We start from the raw sequence: 25602 nt of genomic DNA on the forward strand, positions 1-25602 counted from the left end.
AGCGCACGAGATATATATTACTGAGGGAGATCATGCCACATATCTTTGCCCTTGTTACCTCTGGAGAAAAAACAGTTTTCTGTTTCATTGGTTAGAGAGCTGCCTTCTAAACTGCAGCCAAAACGTATCCAAGTGCTGTTTATACCCATTTGTTCTAATGCCAGCACCGTCGTCTGAATTAAATGGCTCTTCTTCCCTGTTTTTTCCATCATGGTTATATTGAAACAGAGCAGCCTGTCAGCTTTCTCTTAGCTATGGAAAACAAGCTCTTCTGGTTTCCTCTCACTTTATCAGGTTTCCCTGTACCCCTGGATCAGCTTAGTAACCTTCCACTGAACTGGGGATGCCCTGAAAGCCTCCTTGAGCTGATGCAGACTTATTCCTGCTGTCATCTTGACAAGGCCTTAAAATGGCAAAAAATATTTCTCAGTTTGTACCCAAAATGCCTCACCAGACCTGTTCTGCCGTTGCATTTGCCTTTTTCCATGGCTGCATTGCACTGCCGGTCAGTCGTTTGGCAATGTGTTAGTACACCCAGTCTAACTGATGAGTTCCTGGCTCGTGGCAGAAATTTTTGTTATTAGTCCTCAGTATTTAGCTTGATGTTTTCTACTTTTTTTCATCCCATTTTTATTACGCAAGTCTCAAAGTCATCTGCGCCGGTGGTGCTTACTAGATTTACATCCTTAAGCATATGTAATTTGCATATTCACAGTCTTTGTGATGTGGTGAATGAAAATTAATGAAAATGCTAAAGAATATCAGCTTGATCTTCAGGAGCTCTACCAGTGAATTCCTTTAAGGCTGCTGCATCTCCTTTCAGCATTGCTGATTGCATTTTTCTTTGAGACAGCCCCTTAAGCATTTCAGAGGTCCTCTTTTAATCCATGTAATTATTCAGTCTGATGAATCCTCTCCTAGGTGATACCATATCAGATGCTGTTACCTAATCAGATTGTACAAACACCAGCATGACAAATTAATTAAACCCCCTACAATTTCATGCACTGGTTCTTTCAAAGGTTTGCGGTGTGGACTGTCTAGCTGTTGTTGTCTGGACTCTGCATTAAGCTTACTGAGTATGGCTTCAATCCTCAGCTTTGCCTGTGTTCAGCATCGCTGTGTTTGTTGAAAATACACTGGTGAGATACACTTTTGATTTTGGAATGATTCATTGTTTGTACCATTTCAAGTAATAATAATAGGAAGAGAAAGTTCTACTTCATTGGCCATTTTCTGAAGTGTTCATCATTACTTTTTCTCCCATGCAAGCACCACTTGAAGATTTCTTCCCTTTTTGGTTTGGTTGTGGTTTTTTTGGGGTGTTTTTGGGTTTGGGTTTGGTTTTTTTTTTTTGTTTGGGTTTTTTTTTGTTTTCACTGCTGCAATATGCAAGCTTGGTTATTTACTTGATGTGGGCAAAGTATGTAACGTGGTCAGAATGCACTGGTGTACCAGCGCCAGCAGTACTCCCACAGACCTGTGCAAAGGCGTCTGCAGCAGACTGGGATGTTTTGTGAGCTGAAACCAGCAGTCCTGCTTCCCACTGACTTGGTAGCATTCCACCATGAGATCCACCATCGCCTCGAAAGTAAAATGTGAGTGTACAGCCAAACAGGCTTGTCAAAAGAGCATTTGCAATAGGCATGCAGCTTTGTTTTACCCCAGTTGACTTCATGGTCTCCTCTGTCATCACTGAATAGCAGTGAGTTGGTAGATATGCAGAGGCAGAGAAGTCTGCTGCAGTGGAAAAGGGAAAGATAATGACTCTCTGCCAAAGCCGCCCCTCGTAAGTATTTTTTGGTCTGAAGTCTTCAAGTCTCTTCCCCTGTAAACCTAATAAACCTTTTCTCACAGCATCTTCCAAACCTACCTTCTCCCTCTGTTCCACATCCACCAGTGCAGGCATGAGTGCCTGTATGTTTCCGTATGGCTTGCTGCCTCCCGCTAGCAACAAGTTGCTTTCCTATGGCAGGCTTCCTGGTGTGCGGGCGAGCTCAGTAAGCGTGCTGAATTCCCATTGCTGAGCATCCCAAAGAACTTGCTGACTTGTTACCAAATTAATACACCTTAGCATCCAAAAATGTTTTTAATGTCATCAAGTGTAAGGACTTAGACTGTATGTACCGCTTCAAATTGGAATATCCTTTCTTGCACTGACCTGGATTTTGCTTTCTTCTTTTGAAATCTATTTATTCCAAACTAATTTGTCCTGATGGGAAGTCATAATCTTCTATGGCATGACATAATGCTAGCACTGAAATTAACAAACAAATGTATGGTATTGTTAACATAACTAAAAGAGGGTAGGTTTAGATTAGATATCAGGAAGAAAATATTTACAGTGAGGATGGTGAGACACTAGAACAGGTTTCCCAGAGAAGTTGTGGATGCTCCATCCCTGGAAGCGTTCAAGGCCAGGTTGAATGGGGCTTTGAGCAACCTGGTGGTCATGTCCCCACCCATGGCAGAGGGGTTGGAACTAGATGATCTTTAAGGTCCCTTCCAACCCAAACCATTCTGTGATTCTGTGGTCTTATGATCAGGTTCTCTAGGAGCAGGAAAAAGAAAACGCTTCTGGTTAAAGGCGACTTAGTGAAATGCCCTCTAGTGCAAATAGGATTAAGGAATTTTTGTCTAGGTCCACTGTAGGCTTGCTTTGCAGTTTATTAATTTGCTGTGGGCAGACAACCCAGCCTGGAATCAGAAAGTTGGAAAGTCCCTTGGTGAGGGCTTCCAGAGTCACAGGGACAGTGGCCCACCCCACTGTAGCTGGGGCACCTTGGCTTGCTTCACACAGTGTACAGTCACATGATACAAAGGCTTTTTGAGTTACTGGGTGCTTTAAGCCACTTTAGTTCTTCCAGACTCCGGAGAAGTATGATAATACTAATCAGAGCCAGTATTTTTAAAATTAAATACATTTTAAAATGGCATTTATACAATTCTTTCATCATAGGACAATGCATACTGTGAAATACTCCAAATAAACATTGCTCTGAAATGTGCACTTGCCTGGAAGATTATGGCACCTTTGTGAACAGCCCTCAAATGTCCAGCATAGGAATTTAGGACAGAAAGCAAAGGCTATTACTTAACTGAAAATTTAAGACTGTTTCACCTAACAGCTGTAAGAGAAACATGTCCAAATCATACAAAACCAGACGTGGCTTCTGTCATGATCATAGGTAGCAGGGTTGAGAGTCAATAGCACCCTTTAAAAGACATCACCTTTGAAATATTAAAAGCAATATTAAATTTGACAAAGCCAAGCTTAGCATCACCACTTCGTGTAGAACTGTACCATTCCTTCTTCCCATTGCTGACATAATTTCATCTGCTTAAGTTTGTGAGGCTGGAAGAGATGAGAGGGGGAGTTCTCAACACTCGTTACATCCTTCCGTGTCTTTTGGTAAGACACCTGGGGAAGCAAAAGCACTCAAGGAGAGTCATTCCTCAAGCAAAAACCACTTTTTTTGAGTTGCACTGAATTCAGAGGCTACTGGTTCAGTAGCATAAAATAGCATTTTAAGTATGTTTACTTACCATTCATGAAACATGAGTTTGAAATAAGAAGCTTATGTTTCAGGTTATTATCATCTACTGGTTGGAGCATCACCTCAGAAAGTCCTTGTGACTATTATAAAATTCTAACCAAAAATACAATGGCATTTCTCGAAGTCCTTTAATTTTTTCCCTTTGTTTTTTACTTTATAGCCCTTGTCTCTTTCCCCGAGATGCTTCTCACAACATGGCCTGACCTGTAATGCAGCTCCATTGACTGCTCCAAGAGCCCTCTGTGCCCATCAGCTGGCACCTGCCTCTGTGCTGGCTGCAAGGGCGAGTGCTGTCCCACTGCAGGCGGCAGGGATGCTCCTGGCTGAGAGACCACCCTACGGCTTCCCTTTCCCAAGAAATAAATACTGACTGCAGCAAGTCAGCAGAATGGGGTGTATTTTCCTGCACCCTCAGCTTCACTGCTAGTTTGAATTAAAGGCTGGCACTCCACCAGGTCTGTTAGGAGGGGTCCTCTGTCACTGAAGTGCTTGTGCAGGGCTGGGACCTGGTCTAGGCTGAGTGTTTGCATTGAGAGTCTCGTTACACAAGCACAAAGGGCGTACCAGTTCATCCTGACACAGCTGTCTAGGGTTTAGCAGAAAACTTTGGGCTTTACTGTCATCAACAGTACATCCATTAGTGCTGTCAGTCTTTCTCCAGAAGTCTGAGAGCGGAGGGGGAACAGAGTTGTGCTAGCCCAAACTGGGGCTCAAGAGTTCATCCCCAAACTGGGGGTCATATAAATACCACGACTCAAAGAGGTTTGAACTATTCTTTGTCTTATGCTATTTGGGTTTCAAGGTAAGCATGCAACAGAGCTTCAGAGTAGAATTGCCTTTTAATTTTACAATGCCTATAATTCAAGGATCTTCAGTTATAAATCCTCCCAGTTTCAGGGAGAAAAGGCTTAATCCACTAGATACCGCTGTGACAAGCATCTGCTTTCTCAAAGATACCTTTATTAAAAGGAATCAAGATAGCCTCCTGGGGGAAAGACATCACGAAAGCTCTGTAATAAAAAGAGATACCTTATTTCCCTTAAAGCCTTTTGATCAACAGCAGCAGCTTTGTTACTGGCTGCAAAAAAGAATATATAGTATTTGAATATTTAATTGAGTGGGCCTATCTTTTGTTCAGAGTGAAATAAATCGTATAGCTAAAAAAAATAAATTCTTCACCTGGGTTTTAACTGTGTTTGTTGAAGAGATTGCTAATTGAGTTACAGAATTATTGCAACTCAGTTTCTACTATAAAATAAGATTTTGGCACTCTTGCCTGGAGTTGACAAATTGGTCACAGCGGTAGCTTAGATTTGCAGTGACAAGAACAGTTCTCCTCTACTACAACCTCAACAAAGGGTTTTTCTCCAATATCAAACACTAAAATGAAGTTGAAACATAAAGTCAGGCCTTCCAAAAGGAGAACACAGAAGTAGGAAGGGAGTTGCTTCATAGACAATGAAATATGCATTGAGAGATATATTTTCTCTATGTAAGTTTATGAATATACAGTCCTTTTCTTATGTTTAAGGCAATTTGGCCTTACCTCATGGCAGGGAAGGAGGCAACTTGCTCAGCTGGCAGGTGGGGAGCCTGTACAGAGCAGCCAGGGAGGCAGCCCAGGACAGAGAGGGTGAGAGGAAAATGTGAAGAAGATCTGAAGTGTCTGAGGGTGGACAGAGGTGAGAAGCTCTTTGGTGAAGTGAACAGTGACCTAAAGGAAGATCAATCTGTTGCTGTTAGGTCAGCCCCACAAGGAAAAAATCCATTGGGGTTTGTATGTTACCACAAGCAACAGGCGTAAAGGCGTATTTCCCTGGGGAATGGGCTCCAGAACTCGCTGGGGGTTAGGAGTCCTGCCCTACACTGTTGTCTCGATAGAGTAACCACTTTTGGAAAATCCACTGCCTGCAGTAAATTTGGAGTGACGCAAGGGAAAGGCTCTTTTTGGATCATCTAACCTTCAGGTTAGACTATTCAAGAGAAGTGTCGTGACTTTGCTCTTATCACAGTCATTTTATTGTGGCTTTGCTCTTATCACAGTCATGGTTTTGACTTTTTGGGACAAAGAGTTTCAAACAGAAAAGTTTAGAAGAGATACGTGCTGTGCAGCATTGCTAAAGTCTTTTAAATACCTGGAGTACAGAGCTATGCCTTTACAGTTTCGGTAAGCTGGTTTTGAACATCTGTCCCTTTAGGACAAGCACTTCCAAATGACAGTGCTTTGGAGGACCATCCTGCAATACTCCTGCAGCTCTTAGACTGCAGTTCCTAAGCTAGAGCAGTTCTTGCTTTCCAACAGAGTATAACCTGGGTTTAGCTCCAGTTATAAATTTTCCTTTGAGACCTGTGACTAGTATGAACAAATTTCTTATTCCAGCCTGCTCAGAACAAACACATTAGATTATCAGCAGGAACATGACCAGAGGGAGTAGCGATTACAACCATCACATGACATTATCTCAAATTTCCATTTTCTTTGCAACCATACGTTCCAGCTTTTGTTGTAAGACATCAACCAGCATTGACTGCCTCAAAATATTTCAGATGTTTGCTCCCACTACCACTTTAGAACATCTGTTCCAGGTCCTTATTCCACTGATGCCCAAAAGAATTTATTAAGATCTGTGTAGACTAATTTGTTCCTGACCTGCACCTGGAGACAGTAGCCTTTGTGCCTTCCTGGCACTTACTTCTCAGAAGTGTTCCACGGTGGCTGTGGAAATCCTCATTTCAATTTTTCTACCGTGCAAGTAAAAAAACTGTTCTGTCAGCATCACTGTTCACTTCATGCATGCATCTGCAGTGTTTGTATTCTACAAGTATACACCACCTCTACAAGAGCTTCAGCATTGTATTTACCCTAAGATGGTGTGCCCGTTGCAGTCCAAGCTGGTGGCCTTAGCATCATCACATTTCAGAAGCTGTTACGGGAGCATTTCATGGTCTTGCCCGACTGTGCTGCAAGCCTGACAAAGAAAGTCCACCAACCTCTAAGGGCTAGAGTTTCACCAGCACAGAAGCTGTAGTTCTTGGAAGCATGATGATGAGCAGAGCATCCAGTGCTTTCTGTCAGTACATCTCATCATGCTTTAGAAAGGAAGTATCCACTATGGATATAATTTTCAGTAGGAAAACAATGCTTCTAAATAAACAGATGAATGAGGATAGAATATGTGTGCAAGACATTTTTGTAACTCTGTTGTGAAGCCCCAAGGATGAAGCCTTTGGAGTTTCATGTGCTACATTTTTCTGAGGACCTGAAAATACGATACAAGCTATTTACACCCATGAGCTGAAACGTGTCCTTTGTGTCCTGCTTTACTGCTAAGCCCTACCAGAGTTTTCAGTAGTCAGACAGAATGCAGGTGGTTTGGGTAGACTATCATAGAAAAATACTGTGTTTGGGTTTGTGTCCCACCTGCAAGTTTTCAAGTTTTGTAAAAGCAAAATACAGCTAGGCAGAGGGATCATCCACTTGTCCATAGTAATATTTGTCCCTTTATTACCTGTGCATCCAGAGCTTGGCAGATGAGAGTCTTTTATTCTTCTGGGTTTTTTCAGCCTTGTACCTTGTACTGTATTTTGTCCTCTAGCATTGAAGATCAGGAGATAGAAGAACAGGTTAAATGGTAATCTATTGATCTTGTAGACAGAGAAGTGTAGTGAAGGATTTACTGAGTAAAACAAACTAGCTTATAGGCCATACTACGCTACCAAAGCAAGCCAGCTCAATTTTTCAACCCCCACAACAGCATTAGTATGACACTCAACTCAACCCTCTCCCCCTTGGTAAGAATCTTGGCAGGATGCCCATCTGAAGCCAGTGTTGTATTTCATATTAAAGCAGCTCAGAGATACATTTTAGCTGTGCTGAATTAACATACTGCGTACTTCCCTGCAAGTATGGGAAGCAAGAAGTATCTTGCACAGGAGCAAGAGGATGAATAACCCCAGGTACAGGGAAGATAGAAAGGAGATGCCTCTCTCTGACTTTGTGGAAATAGGGTGTTAAATGACTCAAAAAGCAGAACAAGACTGGTCTGTGGGTGGGGGGACAGTGATGGGAGGCTTTTCTCCCAGTGAAACCTCTGCACAATGTAAAGCACTACTTTGAAAGAATGGCAAAAAGTCTGTCGTCATTGCACTTCTTACCATTTTCAATATGCAGGAGTAAGGAAATCCATTATGTAAAGCCAGTGACTCAGACAGAAAACCTGCTAGGCAAAATTCCCTGTTGTGCTACAATGTTTCAGCATCAGTTTCACTTAAGCTTTTGGGAATCCTTGAGTGTTTTTTTCTGAACTTAAGTTACGGTCTTTTGCTTGTATAAAACAAATGAAACAAGCTAGTAAGTTTTAACTGTGCAATTCAAATGGAAGAATTGGAGGGAGTGGGTTAGGAGAAAAATGTTCATTGGTATTGAAAGAATCACTTTTATAAGAAGGGATTGTTGCATCAGGTCATAAGGAATGCAAGAATGAGGAAGGATGTCAGTAAAGATAGTTTTAAGCTTGGAGTTAAGGCTAAGAGAGCACTGAGCTTGATACATCAAGAGTCTTGTGATTGCAGGTGCTCTCTTGCTGAAGGTGTCTCTAGAGATGCCGTTAGACAGCAGAACCCATTTAAGAATTACTGTGGCACCATTTACAGTTCCTCAGTTAGTGGAGGTACCCATCCACTGTGTGCCTGATCACCTCAGCTTGAAGATTTAAAAGTATATATTCTTCTTATTCGGATGTTGTGAACCCATGGGTAGACACTGCTGAAGCTAAATTAAGCATCAAATTATACCATATATTTGGCGTGATCAAGAACACTCACAAAGTCACTGTGACTGAACTTCAGGTTACGATTCACCCCTGCCAGACACAGAGTTGCAAGGCTTGCTGCAACTCCGTGGGCATTTCCAAGTCTTCTTCCCTGAGGAGAAGGCTGCCTGGGTACTGCTTAAGGAATTCCGAGTAGAAGCATTAACCAAGGACTTGATGAAGGTGTAACAGGACTAATTGCCAGGCATTTAGAGGTTACACTAGTGAACCCCTGGCTCTAGGGTTTCTATATCCCAGTATATTTAGAAAGAATGCTTTTCTCTCTCCCTCCATGACTTCTGTGTTCCCAAGAGGTATAGAGGAAAAGCTTGAAGCATGGATACATTTTCCAGTTCTCCCCTTTATTATCAAATCCAGTAAGGACAGAGCGTATCTAGCCTGACTGCATTTCAGATTAATTGGTATTTTACCTGTATTTCCATTATCACAGAAAGCCATTTATTGTAACAGCAGCAGCTGGGCTCCCAGCTGCCATGAGCTCACATAAACAGTAATCAGGTTCTCTGGTGGCCTTCTGCTCTTCTGCGTCAAGAGACAGTATTTTTGGCCTTACTTACGTAGAAATACAACTATGCTTCCCCTTCTGAAAGATCGAGCTTTCAGAAAGACTTCATGGTTTCAAGAGAAACTTCTTTATCTCTGCTCTGAACACCCACTGCCTGGAAAACAACATGTGCAGCAATTTCGCTGTGAGTTGACTTGTTGACTTCATGACATTGGATACCAAGAGAACCCGTCGAGCTATTTTTAAAAGGAAATGTTAGCCAATCCTGTCAACACCACCTGCAAGAACTGGCAGAGAAGTTCAAGGTTCTCAAAACTTGGGCTGAGGGCATAGAAGATTAGATTTTCCGAGAGAAAAATTTTACTTTGGAGAAAGTCTACCCGTTTCTCCATTCTGTCTTCCTCCACTCCCATGTCTTTACCACTCCTCATTTATTTTAAACAGATACATGAGGTCGAATTCTAGACACAGAATTACTTGTTTAGTAAGACCATTGCTTTCTGCAGGTATCAGAGTATTGGAAAGAGCTGTAATAACTGGAAGTGCTTCAAGGTGTGTTTTGTAATAAGTTCACCAGCCCTAGAGAAAGGAAATCACTGTTACTATCCACAGTCTGTTTCCAGTTCGACCGAATAACTTCAATTTCATCCTAATAAAGCTGGTACAAAGAATAAGAATCGAAGGGAAAGAAAAACAGATACAAATGGAAGGGTTTCTTACTGATGTTATGGACTTTGTTTATGACGGGTGTTTCCAGGAGCGGAAACACCAAGCTTGTGTTTAGGCTGATGGTGTGGGTGCCCTCTATTCGTCACTTCTAAGCAGTTAAGACATGAGGTAATCTGGCAGCTCTGTACTTGCAGTCGCAGGCACTCACACCCAACAAACTCTGCTTTGTGTCGCCCAAACCGTGCTTTGCCTAGCCAGCAGCCTGCTGGAGGGAACAGCTGCTGAATGACGGACCTTAACGGGCTCCCTCTCCTGATAGAACAGCTGATGAAAATCACAGACCTCAAATACGTTCTGCTCTGCTGAAGTTGGGCAAAGCCCTAGAACGTAAGTAACAAGTCCGTGCTGGGCCACATGGGGAGTTAAAGGCTTTAAGAGCAAGCTAATGGACAGCAGATAATTGCATAGTGCACTAAGTACACATAAAGGTGGGGCTGTACTATACATTCAGGGACAGCTGGGCTAGCTCCCACTTCTCGCAAGTCAGGCAGAGAAACCTTATTTGAGGGTTATGTGTATTTTTTGTAATCATAGTAGCTTTGACGTGTACTTTATAGATGATTTTTTTTTTCCCCCACATAGTGCAGTACTGAGGAGGATGAAAGACCAAGCTGCAATTATTTGCCTTTGGTCTTCATAAGCCCAGCCATATGACAAGTCAAGAATTTTGTGCGTTTGCTCAGCAGCCTCCTTACCTCTCCTCTCTGCAATGAGAGAGAACATTTAGCCAAGCTGAGTGAACAAAACCTGCAGACACTTGCTTCAGTTTGTTTAGGCTTTCATCATGTGCAAGTAATGTTCATTAAATGGCAGAGACTTGGTGGCTTTACATATTTTACCTGGCAGACACGTGCAGTGACACTTCCAGGGAGCCCTTAATGGTTAGGGGAGCTCCACTGACAACAGAGGGGTCGCAGTTTGCAAGATATACTGGGTTTGGTCTGCTGCTGGCTACTGGTGAATTTGAACTGCACTGGGGGATGGAGGGAGCAAGGGACAGACAACAAAAGGCAGCCCCCTGCCCCCAATTCTGCCTTTTTCAACTTTTAAGTAACTAACTTGCACTTTAGTCACATCTGAAAGTGATTTAAGGAAAAAATCTTATTTTTGCATAGTGAGTGTCTTCCCTTATAGCCCCATTATCTGAAACCATTTTGGTCCCACCTGCACATTGGCACTGAGGCTGAACTTCACCATCTTCTGCAGTCAAAGCAGCCTGGACATCTACCACGGAGCTACGTGTCTCAGGGATTTATTTTCCAAAGAGATCAGCTGCTGATTTAACAGAAGGTTTCCCTCACAGGACATCCATCTTGGGAGGCTTTCGCCTCTTCATGACGCCAGACCCCAAGATAGCTGTTTGCATGGCCATGCTCCGGTGAAGTAACCCACCTCTGCCAGCTGACTACCCGTTCTGGCTGTGGCAGAATTAGTAACTCTGAAAGCAGCAGCAGGGTAATCTCTAGGGGAGCCTTGAAGTGATAGGATAGTATGTGCGATGATACTAAAATATTTTGCTGCAGTATTGACCATCTGGAATTTGATTGTTGGCTCTCGATTTGCTATGTATAATTATGACATCCCTTAAATTCCATGTGGAAAGGGAATTGACAGGAAATGCCAATTATTTGTCTTCCAAGTAGGAGGACATGGGATCTTAATCACTAACAAAGAGTGGAAAGGGGACAGAAATAAGAGACCTGAAGTGGTAAAAATAAATTTTACAGATCTAGCTTCCAGGTTCTGTTCTACAAGAGCCAAGATAGGAGAATAAACCACGGCACCATTCCTGAGAGAAAGAAGTCGTAGTAGGGTACTGCAGCTTCAGTCTATGGAAGGAGCAATGCTCTCCCTTTTGCTTCAAGCAAATGATACAGGTGGCATTTCCTTGTCTTCTTGTACCTTAAGGACTTGAACTTACGTGGTCTCTGTTGTGTGGTGCTTGACCTTCACTGCTCTGAGCTCAGCGCCCAGGAGCATGCCCAGCACAGCTGAAATAAGGACAGGATTTCTGTGCAGTTAAGGTAGTTTAACAAGTTGTACTGAACCTGTACAATTCGTGTATTTTGCAGATCCTTGGCCAGTTTTGGACTGCTTTAAAAGCACTTCTGATAGCCTCTGCCAAATTTCAGAAGTTTTCACCAAATGCTGTATGCATTAAGATTTTTTTAACATTGAAAGTTTAAGGCAAAGGGCTAAAAAAAATATCTACAAAGCCAGGGACAAACCTCATTAATTTTCCCTATTCTTGCAGCTGGCAAAAGCCTTTTTGCAGATACATTAAAGTATTTGCTTGGATTATTTTTATTTATTTATTTCAATTTGGGTCTTTGCCTAGGCTGTGTTTTTTTTTAAGGGGAAAAAATGGACTTACACTAGATCATTAGGAGTGTCAGGTGACCTTATGTGAAAAAACTAGAAGGCAGAAGCCTGGTTTCATATGCAATGCATGAACTTAGAAATACAAAAGAAACAAATGCAACAGTTAAATTACTGAAAATGACAAATACTGTTCTACTGTAAGTTGTATCTATGAAAAAGCCAATAACAGCAGAATGAGAAGGGTAAAAATTGGAATGCACGTGGAGCTAAATAATTTCTTGCCATGGGGTGAAAATATACGTGAGTTATTGTCAAGGACAAGATCTTTGGTAAAAGTGAGAAGTGGTACAGAGCAGGTCTTTGGAGCAGCAAGGGGAAGTGGTACACAATGGTGAAGCAAAAGATCCTTCAGGAAAGGCAGGAGAAATCTGGGAAATGGAGATTCAGGCCAATACTAGCAGCATGGCCTTCACTGGCAGGAGAGCGTGTTTTAATATTCAAGGGAGATGGCCATGGATCTTCAGATGCCAGTTCTGGTTACGTTAAGGTTCAGGGTGAGGGTGGCTTCTTCAGGGCGGTTGCCCAGGCAAGGTGTGGGGTCTCCTCCACAACATCTTCAACACGTTCAGCCCAGGGCAGTGCTCTGAGCTGACCCCCAAGTGCCCCTTCCGACCCCAACCTGTCTGCGCTTCAGAGCCTAGTGAGAAGATAAGGAAGATCAGACGATCATGTGAAAGTGGCAATCTCCATTTCAGGAGGAGAGAACCACAAAGAGTATTTCAGCAGAGACGGAGCTAATGCTAATAAAAAAGCAGTATGTCAGAGTTATGGGAGACTGACAGGTATGGTGGGACCTATGCAGATTAAATTTTCTGTGTGCATACAAACAAGTCTTATAACAGTCCTTGCAGAGATTTAATTTATAAACATGAGAAAATGTGATTTTCATGAAATACACAACTGATAGTAAATTAGCTTACTTTTTACTTCGGGGGTATAATGTGAGGAAGACGACAGAGACTTTGAGAAATTAAAAACAAAAGAAGGAATACTGCTGCAGATACTGTATCACTTGTGATTAAGGCAAATATTCTTTGTGTGTAGATAACATACGATATGCATTTGTATCCTCCCCAGTGTTTTCTAGCACTTAAAAGTAATCAAAATGGAATTTGGTGAAGAAATTATAGCTATTCCACAGGGCATTTTGAAGAGTCAGGGAGCCAACCTTCTAGTTTTATGTGTCTCAATTTATGTCTCAGTTTTATTTGTCTGTACTCATAGACTTACAAACAGAAATAGCTTTTGAGAAAAAATTAGTCTCTGGCCTCCACATGAAGAAGATCTGAAGACAAATATCCTCCATCAGGAGTTTGTCGTACTTCTGTAACGTAATTACAAATGCTTCTCACCTTTGCGGATGAGCTCCAGGGAAGCCAGAATGAAAAGCTCACATACTGCTTTGCTTTGAGGGCAAACCATTCCCTTGCAGGTTTCACCTTAAATACTTTCTGGATGTATTAGCATCAGCCAGAGGATACCAGGAAAGTCATAATGCAGGAGAGTATCTCTGACACGTTAATTTTGCTTCTGTCATGTGCCCCTACAAACACTGCTCGCCTAAAAAAGACCAGGAAAAGTTAATGGTTATGGTCTCACCTCAGTGGACAGGTTTCTTTGCAGCCATCAGTGGAAATAGCAGTGGTTTAGGTCTCCTTTACAGAGGTGTCAGCCATCCCTGTTCAATTGACACAACCTGGGGAACGTGTCCTGAAGGGCTTCCCATGATCATGGCTCGTAGGTCTCTTGACTTCAGTATCAGCATTCTCCCCATCCCATGGGGAGGCAGCCATCTGCAGCAACTGATTCACCCCTCCAAGACTGCTCCCTGTCGTAAACATGCTGACACTTCCATCAAATGTAGTTTTAAATGAGACGTGTTTTGGCTTCACAGAGTCTGGTTTCTTTCCTGTGGTCCTGCAGCATTATCTTCTGCAGTCTTCATGTGGGTTTTGTATTAGTCTGTGCCTTGTGCTGGTTGTTGTTCACAAAATCTACCCGCAGACAGTAGGTGCCATAGGGTAGTGTGCCATACCTACTCTTCCACCTCCCCGACACATCCTCCTCTGCCTTATTTTTGCAGAGGGAAAGATTTCCCATTTTCACTGACTTCACTGTTGGCACTGCTACCCTAGTTATTCCTACGCCTCCTGGCTGTGCCCGTTAAAAAGCGCTGTTCCCTGATATATCCCAGGTCAAGTGAAAGCTGTGAGTCCTCTAAAATTACGTTATTTTTGAGTTAGGAGTCTTTATTTAAATTTCCCCCAGGGCACACTTTGATACAGCCTTGAGATCCTGATCATGGGCACAGCGCAATAGGCATTTCACGTAAGAGTAGGAATCTTGCAAAATCCTTGCTTTTCATTGCTGCTCAGGAAGGTGAATGGGGAAGAAATGGCTACTGATGACATTCTAGTTTTCATGGCTTGTTTTTTGTTTCACAGGGTCTTCTAGGCCATATTCTCGTTACTTAAGCAAACAGAGTACATTTGATTGAAATTGTGGGATGCTAATTTTTTCTTAAGGTAAAACCACGACACCTGCCCTGCATTTGCAGTTTCTTTTGAATTACAAAGTAGCAAGAGACAGAACTTCAGCTGTCATTTTCAGGGCAGTCCTAGTGCTCTTCCAAGGGACAGAGCTCCCAGAGTGCTCTCCAGAGACAGGCCATGTACCAGGGGGCGTCTAGGTGTCCCTCTCTCAGGACAGGCATCTTCTTCTTTCAGACCGGGGTTTGGAGCTGTGGTCTCTTGCTGGGGACTGGGGTTATTTCAGTGGGTTGAACCAGTGTGAGCATTTGCAGCACGGTGGACAGGGGGACTGGCGGTTCACTTACAGGCACCTTTAGCAAGGGAGCAAGGGGGAAATAACATACTGCAGTAGTGGGCTAATAGGAACTGACTTCAGGCGGCATTTCAGTCATCTGACACATGATCTACAACAGATGCTGACCCAAAATCAGAGATGCTGAATTAGGGTAAAAGTGTTGCAAAACAAAACAAACCACAAACAACAAAAATGACCCAAAACAATGAACAGTCCTTGGTCATCATGTTCAGGCTACAAGGTCAGACTCCTAACCCTTCAGGGCTGCCTTTTCGTACATCATGTTTGGTCAATCTTCTTAAGCCAGAATAAAGGTACACGAGCTATTTTCATCCCATTTTCTCCCACTTCTATGTCTATGTCGATGGGAATCTTGCCCAGACCTGTGTCAGAGCAGTAGCTGTTCCCCTCAAATTGCCCACCACTGGCTTCTGCCGTTACGAGAAACCCAGCCAGAAGCAGAGATGTGATAACACTCAGGTAGCACCGACACAGTGGTCTGATTATGCCGTGCTTACTGAGCATCGGATCTGTCAGGTGTCCTTCTGGCAGTGCAGCTTCTGCTGCGGGGACGGGGGGAGGCAGAATAGCCAGAGCCAGCTGGAGCATTTGATACTGAAGATTTCAATGTGACAGGATTTAGTAAATGAAAACTCAGCCAACGATCATCAGGAGAGAGATTATTTGACACAGAAGAAAGACTGTCCCCTGTGTCAGCTTGCTCTTTAACTGAATCCTTTGGCTCTTTTCCATTTCGTTAGGGGAGGGCAGGTAGGAAGAGAGACGTAGGGCAAGGGGGGACACATTACAAACGATCACTGAACCGAACATGCACATGGCCAAGTTACTGCCAAATTGAGCAGGTTTTTGATGTCATCCTTAGGTAGATAACCAACTAGAACAGACTTTAAAACTTCTCAGGTAGAATCCCAGCTTCAAACAAACCATGGGAACATGCCAGCTTCCACTAGGTCACAGTCTTGTTTTTTCCAGCATAAGCAAAACAGAGGACTGACAAGAATTTCATTTATTGGATTTTACTTGCTCTTATTTGAAACACATGGCACTGGACAAATATTGACTTCATAGTCAACAGTTAACTCCAAATTAAGTAGAAAACGCACCCTTCTAGTTAGATAAAGACTATTGAAATTTTGAGCAGTACGTAAGAAATAAAATGTTTTTTTAAAAGCAGAAGAAAATGTGTACAATAGAAGTGTCTTTCTCAGTAGATTTTTAAAAATGTTTTTATAATCCAGTGTTTATAATCCAATACAAAATACAGCATCAGTCATCCAGTAGTCTCTGGGAGGGGATGATCATGTAAGAAATGGTCAATCTGTACAGAACCAGCTTAAGAGACGGACTTTGAATTTCTGGCAACAGAGGTGTGTAGCTGTAGATTGGAATCAAACCTTTTCTGCCAACGTTAGTGAATAGTGCTGAAAGCTCATGCAAAGTAGGGCAAGCTAGACCTTTGACATTTTTCTAACAACTGCTGCTTTTGAAATTGCAGCCTTTGCACGCAAAAGTTTGTTGGATTCATCCATTATGCACGTCCTAGAAGTTTGATAGAGGTCTCGTATGTTCCTTCTAAGAGAATAAAGCCAGCTGCTGTACCCAATTGTAAAGATGTGGTTACAGGCTTGAAGTGTCGTAAAGTTTATTGTTTGGTATTCCTCTGAATTGAAGCTTTTGGATGGGAATTTAAATGTGCTAGTCTTCTCTGATTTTAGTCAACATTAGAGAGACAGCATACAATTATTCATAAAAGAAGGCTCAAGGGGCTGTTACCAGGTCCTCTAGGTAAGATTTAATCTTTCTAGTGTTAACATAATGTGTTATAGAAGACATTGCATAGAAGGTTCTGTAGATCTTGGAGCCTGCCTTTTTGAGAAGTGTTTTAGGAATATGACTTACTTCAACTAACCTGTTCATGTACCTACCAGATCATGCTCAGCCTGGAAGTATTCTGTGCGTTTTTCTGTTATTTCTAAAAGAAAGGTCAGCAATGTCAGTGGCTTTGTTTTAAACATGTTTGATGAATAGGAAGTTGCTGTGACATTTTCACGTACTACAGTATTAGGTTAGTTGTTCATTAAAAACTCAGCAGAAGGTGCCATCACCAATAGTCTTTATTCCAGCATCTGGATTTCTAGCTCTCCCTTGAGGTTTGGTGTGAATAAGCCAGCTGAAAGAAGGATGACATCAGAAATATGTATGATCAGGCTAACTTCTTGTATTAAATATTGTCATTATTATTACTACCTAGTTCTGTGACGTTTTGTTGACAAGCTACACAAATCTTTGTAGAGATATGCTCTGTTTTGAGTGAAACAAACATGGAATACAGATGCTACTAATGAAGATTTGTTACTGATTTTTGTTCACACAAAAAGTGTACAAAATAGAGTCAGATAAAAAAAATTGAGACCGTGCCTTGGTTTAGTTTTTTTTTTTTCCTTTATGAGAAATGTAATTGGAAATCTAGCAGGAAATTAGACTGGAAGATTACCGACTGTATGGTTGGCATGCCTGTGTCTTTCATATTGCACCCCAAAGCAGCTTTATCAAGTATCTTGGTTTTCTTGTGGATTTAAGGATACCAAATACGACATCATCAGCTTTAGCAGCAAAAATATTCTAAGGTACATGGAATAGAAGAGGTAAACATGGTCTCATACAGTGTTTGGAAGTTGAGGATAAAGAACCTTTTGCATTGTCATCTTAAAGTGAAAAAGGAAAAAGGAAGCTACAGAAGTTAAACCCTCTGTACACGGTCCTATTGACTGTTCATTTCCAAAGGATCTTTCCAAAGAAGCATTTAGGACAATTGCTTTTTCAGGACTAGCCTCTATATTACTTCATCTTGTTAGCCAACTGTTCCACAGGAGTATAAATTAATGGCAGCGTATCTCTTTAAAAAAGTCCCTTTTGGATTTTGCCGGTTTACCTTACCTGGTACAAAGTGTGTCTCTGGGGAAGACTACTCACAAGTATCTACTTGTCTGTTACTTGTTCATACAAAAGGGATCAAAAATCAGCCTGTAAATCCAGACAGGGAGAGAAAGAGGAGTAATCGAGTCTTTCCATCTGTCCTACTTAGGTGGAAAACTTAGTTACCCTGGGGCCAAATTCACATGGAGCTATTTTCACTGGCTTGAGGACTGTGCTCAGCAAGGATTTGTTTCTCTGCAGAGAGATCATAGTGCTGTGCTTCTTGACAGAGTGTGATTCTTAAAGACGCTGTTTATCTGGGGGACCTTGTCAGAAGCAGATTACCGTCCTGCACACACTCTGGTATTCAGTAGTTGTCCAACCCAGGAAGGAAGCACTTGCGCTTGTGAAACTTGTGGTGGAAATAAATCAGCTTTTTACATGTGACAAGGAGCTTTTAAACCAGACTACCTGAAATTGGTTAGCTGTTTCTCTTTAAATTGAATCTGCCATAAATATTTCACTGTTGACAAAATAAAAGAGGGGGGAAGAGCCATGATCAAGGAACCCTTTATATGGCATAATCTAAGGCTATTTGCCTATTACTGGCAACAGCAAAAGGGAGATTCAGCATCTTTAGGAAGTTTAAATGAAAAGATTATAACTCTGTATACACCTTGATATCAATTACAACATTCATCGCATGCGTCATCACAAAAGACAGCTAAACTTGATTATTCAATTCAGAGGCCAGTCTTCTCCATGAATTGTTTGAGTACAGTTTTGTGCACCCACTAGTGGTTTTGGCATTTGCAGATTAAATATAATTTGAACTCTTATCGATGAAATAGATGGAATTATCTGTACCCCAGAAAAGATTGCATAAGGCAGATGCAGATCCTCCATACCTAACACATGGTATTTTCAGCAAGGGACAAACTGGAGCAGGACAGTTGAAAACATTTGGAACCTAAAGTGTTCAGGTCAGAGCACATTGCGAGAGAGAGATTGGGCAGATATGAAGGATGGAGAAGTTGGTATTTTCTACAGCTTTTTCCTGTGTTGACAGTGCAGCTTTAGTTTCAAAAACAAAGCACATCTGACAGAAAGAGTGGAAAAGAACAGTAGGAAAAAATGCTCATTTCTGCTATGGGAATGCGGTCTCTTTTGAAGTCAGGGGAGTTGCTTGCTTATATGGTCTTTGGAAGGGGGAAAAATAAAGTCAAAAGACTGCAAAAAACAGGCTATGCTTGCATTTGAAATGGAAGGACTTCACCACAGTTACCTGATGATACTCTGCCTGGTTTGTTCATTCAGGAAAAGTGGTATTAGAGCTGCTGTGTAAGTGGATAGACTCTGGTTTGGAAGGTGGGTTGGCGAGATGTTCCTAGCTGGCCCTCTTGCCATGGTCCTGTCACCACACATCAGCTGTAACCCATAGGAACTAAATACTTGTGAAAACAAGTCGTGTTTCATCCTTCATGCTTTTTGAATCAAATCTTGGTTTAGCAGTTTTCTGGGTGTACCAGATGATTGATGCTGTCACACTGCAGATAAATTTTATCCTTCTGTCTTTTTTATTCAGTATTTTAGAAGCATTTTGGTGCAAGCTGGAATCTGAAGCTTTGTTACACATTTTTGCTCTGGTTCACCTTAGTTATAAAAATAATCTGTCTAATTCTCAATGATTCATGATTTCCTAAATATGGACCTAGAATGAATTAATAGGTTAGTTGAACCTGAGTATGTCTTGAAATACATGTGCTGTATTTCCTTTTAAATATGCCGTAGGGAGGTATAAATGAATATAGCATCAGAACCTTGTGAAATACATGAAAGAACAGTTACATTTAGTCACTTGCATATTTGGCCTAGTTTCATAATAAATGTCATAGGACAATATAAGCTATTCACAACATTTACATAGGATGTAGTGAAGCTCATTACGCTGAAAAAAAGTTTGATCTCCTGAACTTTCAGCATGTGATAATGTCAAGAGTTTTTACCCATAAAGATGGCCTCCAAGGGCTATGTCTTGTTCAATTCAGGCCTGAGGCCTCAAAGAGGCATTTAAATGGTCTTGTGTCGTCCATGATTGTTAGCAGGTCATAAAATTACTCTAAAAAGGGAAGACACTGAGTTTGGGTGTAGCCGGAGTTCCATTATATACTTTAGAAATAGGTATTTACCTTATCTTCAAGTCTGCTTTACTTGAATTTACTGTCCATATGAAACTGTGAAGTTGCCGTGTCACAAGTTACTACTGCTGAATCCAAAGAAATAAATCCAGCTAGGGGTGAAAACACTGAGAGCTGAACTTGCTTGTTCCTTCAGAAACCAGCTGCAGAAGATTGGGTTCGGTACGCTTCCACATATCCTACATTGTTTGTTGTTTCTGTGTTTCCACAGGCCTTGAATAGGGGTATCGCTGCTGTCAAGGAAGATGCTGTGGAAATGCTGGCCAGCTATGGGCTGGCGTACTCCCTGATGAAGTTCTTCACGGGTCCAATGAGTGACTTCAAAAATGTAGGTCTGGTGTTTGTGAACAGCAAGAGAGACAGGACCAAAGCAGTTTTGTGCATGGTTGTGGCTGGCGCAGTAGCTGCTGTATTTCATACCTTAATAGGTAAGGTCACTTCACATCTAATTAGTATGTCTTAATTTTCTTCCCTTGCCTGTTCTTCAAACTGATTAATCTGTAGGCTTAAGATTTCATTTGTAAGTGCAACAGGAGGTGCAAAAGAGATTAAGTCTCTTGGGCTGGTTTTGTGCCCATCCACGCAATTTTTATTACTTTTCAAACAGGTTATTAAGTGGCAGGTTCCACACCCAGGGCTCTCTTCCCTGGCAGCAAAATGTGCTGCTCATCTCTTTCAGTCAGGTGTGTGAGCAAAACTTTGCCAAGGTTGACAGGTTGCATGAAGCTGATAGATCAGTCTTACTGTTAGGTCTGTTAGGGCTGTTCGTCAGAACATGGTGGCATTGTTGGTGTACTCCCTCTGTACCTATCCCTTTGCTACTTACCTCATGGTAAAAAACTCTAAGCAAGTAGGTGCCAGCATTCTCATTAGAATATCGAGTATTACTCTCTGCTAGTGCTAGTCATCATCCACTTCTGCTGAATAATCAATCTGTAAGAGAAGAAGTAGTTACCAAGAGGACTTTATGCCAGACTGAGACCAGCTCCTTGAGTGTACTCTGAAACAAATAAAATACATAAGCAGATATGAACTGCACATAAGTAACGCAGTCACAGGATTTGCCGGTTTCTGAGACATGAAGAAATGGGATATCAGCCCAAGCATCAGCCACAGCAATAAAAAGCCATGTGACCCAGAAGACTAACTTCATCCTCTCCAAGAACTGCACCAGATTCTCCGCTCCTTCTGGCTCATTCTACAGAGTCAAAACCTGTGGACCCCAGCAAGGAGGGACGCTGGAGGAAGAAGCAGCGAGTGCATTGCTTTCAACAGGTAAAATCCTGAAAGCTAGGAGCTCTATAAGGGTTGGGAGGAGGGAGGTAATGCAATAGCCTAAGGAGGCTTGACAGGCAATAGGGCTGAATAAGATGACGAGCAGTAGGATGTCATTCCATCACAGAAGGATGGGAAATGAGAGTGTGATGGCAGTATCCAGAATTGCGAAATTACAGTGTGGCCTGGAAGTGAGGCATCATTCATTATCAGTTGTTAGTATCTTAAGAGCAGCATGTGCTGCTGCTCAGCATATAGAATAGAACAGAACAGAACAGAACAGAATAGAATAGAATAGAAGAGACTATTTCAGTTCCTGCCCAAGTGGGTACAAGAGCCAGATGGTAAATACGAATGGCCCCTGCTTTTATCCTTTAACAGCCTGCCAGCTGTATGTACCAGCTTCATGTGCCTCCCAAGCACTCCAGTGTGTTTGACCATCATGTCTCATCCCACCGCTGATATGGCAGCCCTGTGCTGTTTACTTTTACCCCATGTTATGGTCATAATAAATGCTTTTTGTAATGGCTCACTAGCCGTGGCAGCTCTGTGCCAGGGATAAGCTGTTGCTAATTTTAGAAGCTGAATCCATGCGTTCAAGTTAATTTAATTCAGTGGTATGGATTGGTCACTTCCTCAATATGTTTACAGATGAGGCTGCTTTATTGAGTCGGTATTGTAAACTTTGGGCTGTTTGTATGTTTGGCTCTCCATGTCTTTGCTTGGAATATTTCTTCAGCGCCCAGAGCTGCTCTTCTAGTTGCTCACTTGTTTTCCTGCCAATGCTGGTCAAAGTTTTTGGCTTTGCCAGCTGGATAAATAAATATTTTCTAGTCATCCAATATTTTATTTTAAGCTACAATAGATTTTAAGAAAAAGTTGAAGTATAACTATCAAATTTCCAGGTGAAATACATAGCTAAATTTTCCATGTGGGACTTCTTATAGGGAAGTGTCTGGGACAACCATTGCAAAGCATGCCAGATAAGGTTCTTTCCTTTGCCTGGAAGTAAATCCCTGATGAGTTCAGAACCTCTGAAATGCCCTCTCTGCAGATAATGGGGCAGGGAGGAGGGTGGAAGAAGAAAGCAAGCTGTACTCACCATACTTTACAGTCCCCAATTAAAGGGCTTCACACAATCTTTCAGCTGCTTATGATGGCAGACTGCAAAATATTTTTTAGTATTTTAACTTGTCTATGCCTGAAAATATGCAAAGGCCACAGCAGAGACTGGCAGAGTGCCTGAGATGATGGAGTTAGTCAGATTCTAGCACCAATTGCCTGGGTAATGTTGCCAAGTTTTACGTTCCAAGTTTCCTTTGAACCTGTTTTAAATCCCAATTATTCTTCTCTGACCCACAGGTGCACAACCTGCCTAGCAGGAGGAAGAGGAGTCCAGTGACAGACAGGCAGTGTCCTAGGACCTGCAGCTACTCCCCAGCAGCTGTAAGCCTGTGACAGGCTATCTACAGGAGACAAATGCAGGTTACTGATGCTCAGCAGATGAAAAAGAGAAAGAAACAGCACTCAGAGGACTGAATTTCTTCCACATGCCACGTGTATGGGGCTAAGGAAGATGACATGACTGTCAAAGCCCAGGAAGGAACAGGGAACAAAAAGCCCAGTGAAATAAGGAGTACACAGTGACCACAATGAATCACCACATTTCTAACTGTGATAGAGACTATTTGCAGTCTGCAGACACAGCTCCTCACAAACAGCAGCCTCTGCTTGTTTAAAACATCAAAACAGACCGTTTCACCCACCTGACTCACACTTCATTGCTTCAGCACCAGCTCCCCGCTACTGCTACCCCACCAGAGCTAATGCAGTCATCCGCGGAAGTGACTGGCTGAGCCAAACCACTCTAACTCACAGTTGCAAGCTCTGGGTCCCCAAGTCATCGCCCCCACGCACATTCCCATGAATGTCCGCAGAGTCCTCACCAACAGTTCTTATCGCACTCCTGTACAGGTAGCAGTAAGAACCAAGAAATAAGTTGACCTTGACTATAGAGATTTGAAACCATATTCACGTCCCACTGATAATGCTGCTGCAAACGTCGGTCAGTACAGTATTCCTGGATTTTCTGTTTCAGTTGCAATCTGGAAATACAAGATAGTATGTTGCCTTCCTTCCCTTATGCTATTTTGGGGGCAGCTACTGCCACCAGTTAGGGTTTCCTGTTGGTGGTTTCCTATGTAGCCAGGGTATAAAGCATCATGTTATTTCACAGATTGGCTTTTGGTGGGAATATTGGGCTGTAAGAGAAGGGATTCAAGATGCTAAGCTTCTCTGTGCGTATTTTTGACATCTTACTAAATTGCCAGCTTGACAGAGAAAAATAATTTATATAACATTATGCTAACATAATGCATTTCATGGTGTTGCTGATAAGCCCTCCATACTAAGTGGGTCCTTTTAACACCAGTGTCATGAAAGACGTGCACATTTTCTTTGGCAATAGAACAGAATTATTCAGCCTTTCACTAGTTTACTGAGAAATAGTATACCGAGAAAGTTTATTTCCTTTTGCATATTAATATTCCTTTCCACAGCTCTCTGAGGTTCTGGAAATGACAAGGCAGAAGTTACTTTGGGGAAACATCCTCTTTGTTTAAGGAGAGCTCCTTAACTGGTGCCCACTACATCTGATTAAAAACTACATGAGTGATCATTTGCCATCACCAGGGAAAAAATGTTGGAACTTCAGTAGCCAGGCAACTGGCTACTCCAACTACATCCAGTAGCAGACTGGATGGTCAAGACATGCGAGTGATTTGTTTTGTGCCAGTTTATTACTGACAGACTAGTGGGCATGGGCCACTCCCTGCACATATTGCACAGGGCAAAAATTTAGCAGTTGCTAATAATTCCGCTGATTCTTTCGAACTTCCCACATGCATAGTCACTGCGTTGCATAAAAGACCTGCATACGGAGTGAGACAGGTGTAATCCCACCACTTCCAGCATGGAATTTTCATTACTGGAATTTTCTAGAGACTAGGAGTTACAGAGTGGTTTGTGACAATCTGAGGGGTTTTTTTCCAGTCAGTCTTGTTATGATGTGCCCGCTGTACTGGCTTGTACTCAACATTTTGCCCTGGAAAAAGATGATAGCACATGAATACAAATCAGAATATAATCCAGGCTTGCTTTTTTTTCTTTCTTTCTAAAAGATGATAAAATATTATTCATTAAAAATGCATCCTGCTTCAGCATCTTCAGATGGCCGTTGCTAAAGCAGTAACGTGCAAACCCAGCTGTCCCAATCTTTCTCCCACAGCAGGAGCAGTTTATTATCAGCAAGGTATTCAAGGCAAAGGAAGAAGGAAGAAAGCCTATGACTGAAGCATTTTTGGAATTTAGGATAGCAATGATCAATTTTTAGTTAAAACAGGCTAATTTTGAGATTTATGAGATGATGGCCTACCTAAAGGTATTTCAGAGACCAACAGTCATTGATGTATTTGGGAGAATAAGCTAATGCGATTTTGGAACTAGAGCTGAGCACAGAAAAAGATGATTGCAGTAATCAGTCTGCATTGAGATGCTCCTAAGCTGTTGGGGTTTTTTGAATTCATGTATTACTATGAGCAAAAAAGTCACAAAGCCTAAAACACTGATCATCTGGGCTTTCACAAGGGGGACACAGGCTTTTGCTTCTGCTTTAAGTCAGGCTAATTGAAGACATAAAGAAATCTATGTACCCTGTGCCCATCTCTAAATGAAGATTTGCCATTGAGATTATTTTATTTATTTTTTCAAATTGGCATTTTCCCATCTGCCCAAATCACTTAGCTGAGCAAACTCGTGACCAGCACCAGTTTTGGCCATGTGAGCCATCATTCTGAAGAGCACCAGAATAGATTTTTACTTCTCAAGTCTCCAAGTTCATTTTTAAAACTAGCAGTGAAGTATGAAACTGGAATGCATCTAAAAAGAACAAAATTTAACCCAAAAACATTTTTGGATTATTTTTTTTTTCCTGCAGTAAAGCTAATATTTACATATGTAGTTCTGTGTTTAGAAGTAAATGGTATTGCTTCCTGTGAGGGTTTCTTTATGTTTTCTTTATGATATGAGTATAACATGCTGGGTAGAAGACAGCTCCAAAATGGCTATGGTACAGCTATTTGCTTGAGACTCTGGCATCATTAAGAGTGTGTTCAGTTGTTTTAAGAACATCTGGAGTTTATGTGGTAGTAGTTGGCTTGTTAGGGAAATCAGTGTAGGGAAGGGGAGATCCAATTAGGTATGCAGTTTTGAGTGTCATTTCTTAAGCTCTTGGGCCTTAAAACTCAAGTGCAAAAGCCAACAGCAAGAATTCCTGCTTAAATTCTGTAGCAAAACTAATCTGT

The 25602-nt window shown here is 41.9% G+C and overlaps 1 protein-coding gene across 1 annotated transcript in view; it reads left to right on the forward strand.

Annotated features, from left to right (window-relative positions):
- ANKH (ANKH inorganic pyrophosphate transport regulator) overlaps positions 1 to 25602 on the forward strand; it is a 110505-nt gene that overhangs the window by 41408 nt on the left and 43495 nt on the right. The window contains exon 2 of the mRNA XM_055704584.1: positions 20178 to 20394. Coding sequence (XP_055560559.1) covers positions 20178 to 20394 — 217 coding nt within the window. The remainder of the gene's footprint in view (positions 1 to 20177; positions 20395 to 25602) is intronic.

Source organism: Falco cherrug, chromosome 3 (genome assembly GCF_023634085.1).
Source record: "Falco cherrug isolate bFalChe1 chromosome 3, bFalChe1.pri, whole genome shotgun sequence".
Taxonomy (NCBI): Eukaryota; Metazoa; Chordata; class Aves; order Falconiformes; family Falconidae; genus Falco; species Falco cherrug.